Raw genomic sequence first — 11,735 nt, 5'->3', positions numbered from 1 at the left:
TTTCAATAAAATTTTCATTACAGCAGATAGACTAGTTAGCAATTAAACTCCGACATAATTGTACAATGCTAAAGTTTATACATACACAAAATTGAACACAACTAAATTTTTATCATGTACGCCGATTTATACACGACTAGTATTTTCATGTAATTATACTTAGTATTATTAATGTTTGTATACAATTTTGGATTATTAGAAGTTACTAATCTTTTCTGAAAAAAAAAGAAGAAGTTACTAATCTATTAAGTATTTAATTATGATTATATAACTTATTTTGAAAAGAAAAAAAAAATCGGTTCCTAAAAATATTGAGACGATCATGTATATTAACAATTTAGTCAATTTTATCCATTTTACTTTTGTAACGGTAAATATTAATCAATTAGTAGGAAAAGACTAAGAGCAACCGCAAAGGAGCTCGAGGAGCGGGTGCGCGGCCGGCTCGCATGAGCCCCTGCCATCAGTGGCGGATTCGGGGGGGGGGGGGGGGGGGGGTGAGCCTCCTCTCATTTTTTGAGTTTTTTTTTAAATATAGATATATATTTTATTTTATATATGTATATATATGTATATGGTTAGCTTCTATGGAGACCACTCCCCTACATAAAGAACAAAGATCAAATCATGTGTGTTGATCTTGCTTAATCTAACGGTTCATATAATTTCATGATTTGATTTTTTATGTAATTAAATATTGGTTGATTAAATCCACTGAAATCTGGGATCACGTTGAATAAATCCCGAAAATTCCGAAACTTCATGTTCTGGGACCTGATCCGTCAATGAACATAGTATGTGAACATTATTGTGTTCATTTGTTTTCCTACGAAAATATTGACGAACATTAGTATGTTCTACGAACACTAGGTTCTGTGGATGCATTATTCACGTAACAGACTCTTCATCAAATTAATATTCCATAAATAAAAGATTTGATTGCCTATATCTATGACAATTAACGAAAATATCAAATCTTCACCAGATGAATCATCACCCTTGGATATATCAAGATCGATGCACAGGTTTTGGTCTTCGTTTTTCGAATTTTTGATGGTCTCCATAGAACTCTATCATATATGTATATGTGTATATAAATAAGAAATAGAAGAAAAAATATAATACATTATTTATAGGATATCCAACTATCCATATTAATTATTTGACATTGTACATTGATTTGTTATATTTATGTTATTTTTATCCTATTTTTTTCTTATTTAATTTTTAATGTTGAATTTGAGTCCATTCTAAAGTTAAAAGTAAAATTACTTTTAATTATTTTAATGTTTATTTGTTTAGAAAATGAGATATATTTTTTAAAAGAATGCATAAAAGTATGTTTTTATATGCTTTCAATCTACTTAATGTTGAATTAATTGAATTGCAAACAATTATCTATTATATTAAGTGATTGTTAAAAAAATGCATGAAAATGAAGTGTACGGAATGCTCAAAAAAATTTGCTTCGGGGGAACCCCTGTGTAAATGTCTTTAGACATCGTAGATCAATAAATTCAGGCCCCCTTAACCTCAAATCCTGGATCCGCCCCCCTGCCTGCCACTGCTGCGCTCGAATTTGTAACATGACATGTTTCCTTTTTTGTCCATAATTAGAGTTCAATTTAAACTAGTATGTCCGCTCGTGCGATGCACGACCAATATTGAAATTGAACCATATTTTTAATAAATAAATACATATATCAAATATAAATAAATGCAAATATAAATCTCAATAAAAAATCGAAGTTATGAACGACATAATCTCAATAAACACATGAATCTGAAACCACATTTGATTTTTCAATTTTTGAACTGCGAATTAATTATTTATAATTGATAAAAATGAATAAATATAAGTTTAATCTTTTTAGTTGCATTAAATTGTTATAATAGAAAAAATATAAATAGAAAATATTAAAAATAATTTCTAGCAAAAAATAAAAATAGAAAAAGGAATGAAATAGAAAAAAAAATGAAGAACCGTGGCATTTAAAGAAAGAAGATGGGAAAGAGGAGAGGATAAATGAAAGATGAGAGATAAAAAAAAATTGTGATTTTAAACGATAATAACTTATTTATTTTAAATTTATTTTATATAATTTTTACATCAAATTAAAGATTTTGTCATCATCTTTAATTTAATATCCATACTTCATATTTTTTTATGAATCAAAGTTGATAATTTTAAAAAGAGAATCAAAGTAAGTAAATAAATAAAAGTGAGGAGAGAAAAATTTTGGTGGAAAAAAGTTTTAATGACGACTTATTACTCTTTCTCTCACTCTCTCTTCGCCCTATTTCAACGTTTTTCTCTACTGCCGCCAACCCTCTCTCTGTCCAAATTTCTGGAACTGCCTCTGTTCTCCACTGCGCCTCCTCCGCCATCGCACTCACGGCTATCTCTTCGGTCTCGCCGCTCCCTCCATCTCAATACCTTCGCCCCGCCTCCACCCTCTAAGTGAAACCCTAGTTTCGCCGGGCTCGTAGCATCGGCGTGACAACAGAGAGAGCCCTCTTCAGTGGCCGTGGTGATTCTTAAAAGTGAGAGAATATAGATTTGATTTTGATATAAAAAGGACCATATTTGATTTTTTGGGGCCTGTTTTTTATTTCCTTGCCGCTGGTTTCTTGGTTAGTTTTTTTGTTTCTATTTTTTTTTTCCGGGTTGTTTTCACTTGAATTTTTTTTTGGAATTTTACTTGAAGGATTTTTATTTGCCCCAGAATTGCGGATTTCTTTGGGGATTCTTACTTGGGATTTTAATCATTTTGAGGAGTTACTCTTCTTCGCTGAGCAGATGGCTTCATTTCGCCGGATTTGGTTGGGGTGGTGAGGGTGTGTAAATGGTGGAGGGAAATGACGGAGGATTTTGAGATCAGCGACGAACTTGGCAAAAGTTTTGAGGAAGAAAGGGTTATTTAATGAATAATAATTTAAGTTTAATTAAAATAACACTAAATATGTGAATCATTCAGATTATCCCTTAATTCAGCTCTTCTAAATATCTGTGCCAAAAAGACATAGGCCATAAATAATAGCAGGAAGGGAGTATATATCACTACGATTACTACTAGGTGATTCAATGGTTATCATTGTATTGTTCTAGTCTTTGAGATTAGTGGTGTTACTGCTAGATGATTCAATGGTTATCATTGTATTGTTCTAGCATTTGAGATTAGTGGTGTTTACGGGCTGGAAATCGCCTCGACTGCTACGTCGACCCAGTAATTAACTGTTGATTTTTGGTTCACGAAAGGCTGGCCTGGCCCGTCTCTGCCCCGGGCCGATGGCAGTATAGGCGGTTTCCATTCTTCAATCGACCCATGGTCAACTATTCGAACTCGAACCATGGAGTTCGGACTGGTTCAGCGGGGCCCCTGAACATGTTTATTTGAGATGCCTGCTATAGATGCATAGATTGTATCATAAGTTCATAACTAGTCGGGAAATGAATAGATAGATTGGTCACTTATCTTGGGTAAGGACACACAGAATTTGCCTCAAATATATTCTTATCAGACTCACACGTCTCTTTTCATGTCCCAGAGTGAGTTGCAAATTAATGGAATCAAAAATATTTCCTTCGTCTCACTTCAATAGGCTCATTTTTCTTTTTGAAATGTCTCACTCTAATAGGCTCATTTTCTTTTTTGGATAAAAATTGTATTTAATTGGTATGGACCACATCACTTTACTACAATTTTCCTATTAAAAAGTAAGTTTTCTTAATTTCCATGTCCAAAAGAAATGAGCCTATTGAAGTGGGACGGATGAAGTATTCTTTATAATTTAGTTTTGCATAACATCTGGCAGATTTTTGGAAAGAGCTTTTTGGAAGCTACCAAAATAAGTTAGAATGACCATGAATTTATTGAATTTAGTCAGAGATGAATCTGAAAATTAGAATTAGATGTGGTGATGCCATGGGTATGGGATGAAATTCAATGTCCCATATGTTTATTATGTCTCATTTTTATATTTATTATTTTAATAATATTTTTTATAAAATAAAATTTATTACTAATATTATGAATTATATTTAATTTTTATTTCAAAAAATTAAAATATATATACTCCATAACTTTGAATTTATCAACCCATTATCAGCTAATAAAAATAAAATTAAATGATAAAAAATTAATTATATACCCTAATTAATGGAATGAACCCTAGTTAATAATCATAAAATTAAACTAAAGCATATAAAGTTGAAATTAGAGAAAAAATATCTAAGAAAATAAATAAAACTGAAAGTGAAACTTAAAATGAGACATGAAATCCATGGGGGTATACAACCTATACCGATGGCCACGGGTAGGGCTGTCTAATTGGTTATCGGGTTTTGAATAATCCGTTAACCGAACCAAAATTTTCGGTTTGGGTATCCAATAACCGAATTTTTTGGTTATCGGTTCGATTTCGGGTATCATTTTTAGAAAAATTTTGGGTATCGGTTAACCCAATAACCGAAACGGGTTAACCGAAATAACCGAAAATTATTTAATATATATATTTTAATTATTAATTCATTAATTTATTTTTTTTTTTAAAAAATCGAATCTTAGCTAAAATAAAATTATGATATATTTAAAGTATAAAAATAAACTTTAGTCTAGTGGATAAGTTGCTTTGTGTATTTTCTAGAGACTAAGGTTCAAATCCTCTATCTAGCAAATTATTTGAATTTTAATTTTTTAAATGGGTATTTCGGATACCCAAATAACCGAATCGGGTAACCGAAGCGGTTATTGGGTAACCGAACACCTAAAACAGTTCGAGAACGGTTGGTGAAATATGACAATTTCGGGTTCGGGTAATCGAAAATTTGGGTATGGGTAACCGAACCCAAACCGGGGTTATGGTTTTCTAGATTGATTTTGTTCAATTAAATATAATTTGAGAGAAAATAATAAATTTATTATTATTATTTTTAAAAATAAAAGAAAATATGAAAAAAAGAGAGCTATGCAAAGAATCAGCCTATAGATAATGAACACAAAATCGACCCATCTTGTAGCAGATAGAGTTGGGCTTTAGGCCCAACTCATTAGATGGACGTACTCAAGCCGGCTCATATTTGTACATATAAATATCATGCGTTTCTCAGCTTAGGGTATTTTTCGGACTAGGGTTTTACACTTGCAGTCGGCCGCTGCTCTTCTGCTACTTCCTCTCAATCCTCGTCGCGGTTCCTTCTTCGTCTCTAATCTGCAATCATGGGGTATGTGCACGCAACACTTCGTTGCTTTCCTTTCTAAACACTCTTTACGATTCGTTTTCTGTAGTTTGATGTTCTGTGGTTTTAGATCTTCGAGTGAATGGATCTCATCTTGTCTGTGGCTGGTTATTGGGGCTATAGACTCATTTTTGATTACTGATTCTTTTTCGTTGATTTTCTTTTAGCATTGACATGTGTCAGTCGTGAACTTAGCTTACTTTACTTGTATAATGTAGTGTGCTAAACTGAAATGCCTGATTTTTCACGGTCTGCTAGCCATCAATGATTCTCGAGATGCGGTTCTTCTGTCTATAAATGTTTAGTCTCTGTTTCATCCGATCAAAAATTTGAGCTACATTGAACCGATGAGAAAGCTCCAACTTTTAAAATCTATGAAATTTGTTAATGGTGTTATTTATCTTATTGCAGGAAAACGCGTGGTATGGGAGCTGGGCGTAAGCTCAAGTCCCACCGTAGGACCCAAAGATGGGCTGACAAGTCTTACAAGAAATCTAACCTTGGGAATGAATGGAAGAAACCATTCGCGGGTTCATCCCATGCCAAGGGAATTGTTCTTGAGAAAATGTTCGATTCACCCTACACCTTGTGTCTTATGGTGTCATTAAGTAGGTCTAGTTAATTTGCAATTGATTGGCGTTGTTATGATGCAGAGGTATTGAAGCTAAGCAGCCGAATTCTGCTATTCGTAAGTGTGCTAGGGTGCAGCTGATCAAGAATGGCAAGAAGATTGCTGCTTTTGTCCCCAATGATGGTTGTTTAAACTACATTGAAGAAAATGTATGCCCCTGTATATGGTTCCCATTGTCGTCACTATCATTGTTGTTTTTTGAATTAACATTTCAATCTTACTGTTGTTGTAGGACGAAGTGTTGATTGCTGGATTTGGGCGTAAGGGACATGCTGTGGGAGATATTCCTGGTGTAAGATTTAAGGTGGTGAAGGTATCAGGAGTTTCACTGCTGGCCCTCTTCAAGGAGAAGAAAGAAAAGCCTAGGTCTTAAGTCTCTTCCTTTCTTTAGTAGCGGTTGAGAACTCTTGGGTGTTTTGATCTATGATTCAAATGTCTTGAGTTGATTTTGTAGACAATATACTGTCTTATTAAGCTTAGCTTTCTAGATTTGTACTGCTGTTAAGTTCACATGTTAACTGTTTTGCCATCTCACCTCCAAACATTCCAATGTCGGTTTTTTTACTTATCTGTTGCGTTCTTTGCCTGCTTCTTTTCTTTCCTTTTCAACCCGAAATCGCACATAGTTCTTCTCGGGATCTTTGTTTCAGTGATTCTTGAGATTTTATTTGTGCGGAGAACAAGCCAATCTAATCTGCTTGAGCCCTCGCCATTCACAATTCATGGAGTTGTGCTTCAATGATATTGGATTACACTTCTTTTTGGTTTCATATTTTACTAGTGGATTGATTATCGAGGATTAATTGCAATTGTCAATGTTGACTGAAAATGTTAAGGTTTGCTCTTTCGTGCTGTCATTCTGTAATAATCGTTAACTGTTGTACCGACTGAGAGCACCCGCAACGCCTTCCTCGAGTGGCTCCTCGAGGAAGGCGTTGCCTTCGAGTAGGTGCGTTGCGGGGGAGGTACTCGAGCAATACTCGAGTCTTCGAGTATGCTCGAAGGGGGGAGAGGGTGGGGCGGCCGGATTCTGAGAGATAGAGAGAGAGGAATTGTTGAGAGAGAGAATGAAGGAGAAGGGGGAGAGGGTGGGGCGGCCGGATTCTGAGAGATAGAGAGAGAGGAATTGTTGAGAGAGAGAATGAAGGAGAAAGGGTTTAATATGTTGGGCTCCTATTTTGGGCTGTTTTCTTTTTATTTAGTTGGCCCAATATTCTTTTTATTTATTTAATTGGGCTGGGATTTGTAATATTAGTTGGGCTCCTTTCATTTTATTTAGCTGAGCCTTACTTTTTTACAGAATTGGGAGGATGCATTGTATATCGATCAAGTTTTAAATAAAAATATGTTATTTAAATTATGCAATAAAATTTAAATGAAAAACATAAAATCAAAACTAATGTTATCAAGTAGGCTATCAAGGAATCCCAATGCAGCACTACCTACTCAATAACATAACCACTATCAAGTAGGCTATAAAGTAGGCTATCAAGGAACTACATTGCGGATGCTCTGATGTCTGTTTTCTTTTTGCATTTCCTATTAAAGTCGCTTATGAAATTCCACAAGTATTACTCCCTTCGTCCACGAATTAAAGCCCTACTTGCACTTAAATTTTTGTCCACCAATTAAAGCCCTATTGTGCTTTATGTATCTTTTTACTCTTCTTCTTTTCCTATATTTACTACCCTTTGCTACTAATGGACCCACCTTACAACAACTTTATCATTTTTATATTCTATATTTATTACTCCCTCCGTCCCATAATAAGTGGCCACATTCCTTTCGGCACGGAGATTAAGAAATTGAGTGTTATATGTTTTAATAGAGTGTGGCCTACAATTGTTGACCAAATTAGTGAGTAATTGTTGACTTAATTAAAGTAATTTTGGCATTTTTAGAAAGTGGCCTACAATTGTTGACCAAATTAGTGAGTAACTGTTGACTTAATTAAAGTAAACTTTTGCCATTTTTAGAAAGCAGCCACTTATAGTGGGACGGACGAAAAAGGAAATGTGGCCACTTATTATGGGACGGAGGGAGTACACTTTATCACTAGTGGACCCACCATACAACACCTTTAACACTTTAGTCAACTACTTTATCACTTTAGTCAACTACCCTTATATTTCACCCACAACACCTTTTTCAGCTTTCTTAGTTTCCGTGCCCACCCTCAAATGGGGCTTTAATTGGTGGACAAATGGAGTACTACTTTTGTCCACATAAATAGTCAGAGAAGAAGATTGTATGAGTCTTAATAAAAATAGTTGAATGTATTGCAAGTGATGAAGGGATTTCACTAGGGGTGAATAGAAACCGACACTGAAAACCGAACTGGATTGGTGCAGTTCGGTCCCAATTTTATTGGTTCGGTTTTGAAAAGTAAAAATTGAAAATTTTCGGGTTGGTGTCGGTTTTCATTTTTTGGTTTGGTTTTAAACCGCACCGAACCGATACATATTAATATTTTATTATATATAATTATTTTATAATATATAATTATTTTTCTAATTTTTTAACCTAAAACTAAAACCCTAATTCACAATTATAATATATAATTATTTATCATGTTCATGTTGTGGGGATTTGATATTTGAAATTTGTGTATTTTACAATTTTTAATTGGTATTTTTGAAAAAAATAAAATAAAAAAATTGCATCGTTCGGTTCGGTGAATCGGTTCACCGAACCGAAACCGATGGTTTCATCGGTTCGGTTTCGGACCCCCAATTGGTGCAGTTCGGTTCTAATTTTAACCATCGGTTCAGTTTTTGGTTTTGAGTTTTTGGTTCGGTTTGCACCGAAGTGAACCGATGCTCATCCCTAAATTTCACTTAAAAAATAGTGTTAATAATGTTAATTAATTGTATTGTGAGTGAAGAATGAGATTCATAAAAAATAGAAATGAATTAATATTTGTGGACATTTTAAAATGACAAAAATAGATTATTTGTTGTGGATGAAGGAGCATTAATTTTGAGTGAAAGTTTTGGTTTTGTTTATTACTATTTTGTTTCTTTCAACTAGCTGAATGTTTATATATTCGTGATGTGATAATATTTGAAGATTTTGCATTCAATCTATTAATTAGTACTCTTTTTGTCCATCAAATGAGTATCCATTATATTTTTTTGGTAATTGTAATTCACACAATTCACTCACAATAAAAGTGAAATCTTTATTATAATCATTCACACTCAATCAATATTTTAAAATTTGTGTCACTTGAGATATATACTCATTTGGTGGCCGTATGGAGTATTTCATTAAATGGATATTTTCAAAGAACTTGGATGTGTTGAGAACTTTCCACTTCATGTGGGCCAACATCTTTTGACAAATGAAAACAACTTTTGACATTTGAGGTTGTTGTTCAACAATTGGTAACTGCATCCCACCTTCACTCTTCAACAATTGCTGCTCATTTTTTCAACAAACATCAGCTCAATTCCTCTATAAATTGAGGCTCATTCTGCCAAATGAAAGTGTGCAGAAGTGCGAGAGGTGTGAGGCAAAACAAGAGAAAGTTTAGTGAGTGCATTTTGAGAGAAGAAAATTGTGAGGAAAAATCATAGGATTTTTCATCTCTCTTAAAATAGTAGCTCAGTCCTCTTGTGTTTTCCAAGTTAGTAAACTTGAGATTTGTGTTTCCCCTATTTTGTGTAGGGAGAATTTTGTAAGCCTACTATATACATAGTGGAAGATTTCTAGACTACGGTCTCGTGGTTTTTCCCAATTTGGGTTTTCCACGTAAAAATTCTTGTCTCATATTTTCTTACATTTTGCACCAAATATTTTTCTTGGTTTGGATCCCATTTTGTAATCCAGCAAGAGGGAAAAGAATTATCCTGGTGCCGCTGTGCAAGTGTCATTTATTTTGACACTCTTGAATATTTATTCACCACTTTTCCCAACAAGTGGTATCAGAGCCACCTTGGTTCTGAGGCGGATTAAAAATGGAGGAATCGTCGTCGCTTGGTGGTATGTTCAAATTGAACGGATCAAATTACTCAATTTGGAAGCCAAGCATGTTGGATCTTCTCTATTGTAAGGATCTCTATTTGCCCTTACATGGAGATGATGCCAAACCAAAGGATATGAGTGATGATGAATGGGTCATCATGCACAGAAAAACAGTTGGTTACGTCCGGCGCTTCATTGAACACAGTATTTTTCATCATTTTGCTAATGAGGAAAAAGCTGACGTTCTTTGGAAGAAAATGGAAGCTATGTTTGAAAGGAAAAATGCTTTAAACAAAGCTTCCATCATCAGAAAAATCGTTCGCTTGCGATATGCGGAGGGTGCCAACATGACGGAGCACCTCAATGCATACCAGGGTCTTATCAACCAATCCACCAACATGAAGATTTCTCTTGATGATGAAGTCGTAGCTTTATTGCTACTCAGTTCGTTGCCGGACAGTTGGGACACTCTTGTAGTGTCAATCAGCAACTCGGCTCCAGGTGGAGCATTGACCTTGCAGATGGTCAAAGATTGTCTTCTTAATGAAGAATCCAGAAGAAAAGATCAAGAACGTTCTTCTGAGACAAAGGCGATGATTGCTGAAAACGGAGATCGAGGGAGAAGTAAAAGTAAAGGCTCTCAATACTCGAGAGATAAATCCAGGGGGAAGTCTAAACCCAGAAAAGACTTCAAATGCCATTATTGCGGTGGTCCAAACCACTATGAGAGAGACTGCAGAAAGAAGAAAAGAGATCAAGCGCGTGGAAATAATGAAAAAGCTGAGAATGACACAACAGCAGTTGCAACTGATGGCGATGTTGTCGTAGTTTGCGATGATGCTCTTGTGAGTTCGTCATGCCAACAAACAGACTGGATCGTTGATTCGGGTGCATCATATCACATTTCACCACATCGTGATATGTTTGCATCCTACACCGGTGGCAGCTTTGGCAAAGTCAGAATGGCCAATCATGGTGTGACAGAAGTTGCTGGTATAGGAGACATTGTCCTGCTTACTGACACTGGATGTAAGCTTATCTTAAAAGATGTCCGACATGTTCCTGATATCAGACTCAATATTATTTCCACTGGCAAGCTCGACGATGATGGTTACATCAACCATTTCGGCGAAGGAAAGTGGAAGCTAATCAAAGGCTCTCTAATTGCAGCAAATGGTAGAAAGCAAAATTCTCTCTACATGATGCATGCAACGTTGTCCAATGGAGAGGTGAATGCAGTCGTCAAAAATTCCTCCATTGAGATATGGCATAAGAGGCTTGGGCATCTGAGCCAGAAAGGTCTGGAGATCTTGGCTAGAAGAAGCCTCATCCCTGAGGTTAAAGGAATGCACTTGGAAACCTGTGTTGATTGTTTGGCCGGAAAACAACACAGAGTTGCATTCAAGAGCTTCTCTCCCTCAAGAAGAGCTCAACCTCTTGATTTGGTGCACACAGATTTGTGCTACATGAAAGACAGAACTCTTGGTGGCGCACTATATTTCGTCACTTTCATTGACGATTTTTCGAGAAAAGTCTGGTGTTTTGCTTTGAAAACCAAAGACCAAACGTTGGAGGTCTTTAAGAATTTTCAAGCAAAAGTCGAGAGACAAACGGGAAGGAAACTGAAGTGTGTTCGTGCAGACAACGGCGGTGAGTACCAAGGCCCGTTTGAGCAACACTGCAGGAACCATGGTATCAAGCTTGAGAAAAGCGTCCCAAAGACCCCTCAACACAATGGCGTGGCAGAAAGGATGAACAGAACAATTTGTGAGAGAATCAAATGCATGCTGTCGCACTCCAAACTGCCAAAATCCTTTTGGGGTGAAGCTATGAGGACCGCAGTTGACTTGATCAACCTTTCTCCATCAACTCCTCTGGGTGGTGACATTCCAGATAGAG

General features: G+C 35.6%; 1 protein-coding gene across 1 annotated transcript; it reads left to right on the top strand.

Annotated features, from left to right (window-relative positions):
* The first annotated feature begins 5,021 nt into the window (after positions 1–5,021).
* On the top strand, positions 5,022–6,438 carry LOC130997792 (40S ribosomal protein S23-like). Its single transcript, XM_057923224.1, has 4 exons — positions 5,022–5,224; positions 5,651–5,806; positions 5,893–6,019; positions 6,103–6,438. Exons 1-4 carry the CDS (start codon positions 5,220–5,222, stop codon positions 6,241–6,243), a joined length of 429 nt encoding a protein of 142 aa, XP_057779207.1. The 5' UTR covers positions 5,022–5,219; the 3' UTR covers positions 6,244–6,438.
* The last annotated feature ends 5,297 nt before the right edge of the window (positions 6,439–11,735 follow it).

This window comes from Salvia miltiorrhiza, chromosome 8 (assembly GCF_028751815.1).
Source record: "Salvia miltiorrhiza cultivar Shanhuang (shh) chromosome 8, IMPLAD_Smil_shh, whole genome shotgun sequence".
Lineage (NCBI taxonomy): Eukaryota > Viridiplantae > Streptophyta > Magnoliopsida > Lamiales > Lamiaceae > Salvia > Salvia miltiorrhiza.
Note: the sequence above shows the minus strand (reverse complement) of the source record. Positions and strands in the feature narration are given on the sequence as shown.

Coding starts and splice junctions, on each gene's coding strand:
- LOC130997792 (XM_057923224.1), top strand. Junction 5,807..5,892: donor GGAATTGTTCTTGAGAAAAT/GTTCGATTCACC, acceptor GTTATGATGCAG/AGGTATTGAAGCTAAGCAGC. Junction 6,020..6,102: donor TAAACTACATTGAAGAAAAT/GTATGCCCCTGT, acceptor CTGTTGTTGTAG/GACGAAGTGTTGATTGCTGG.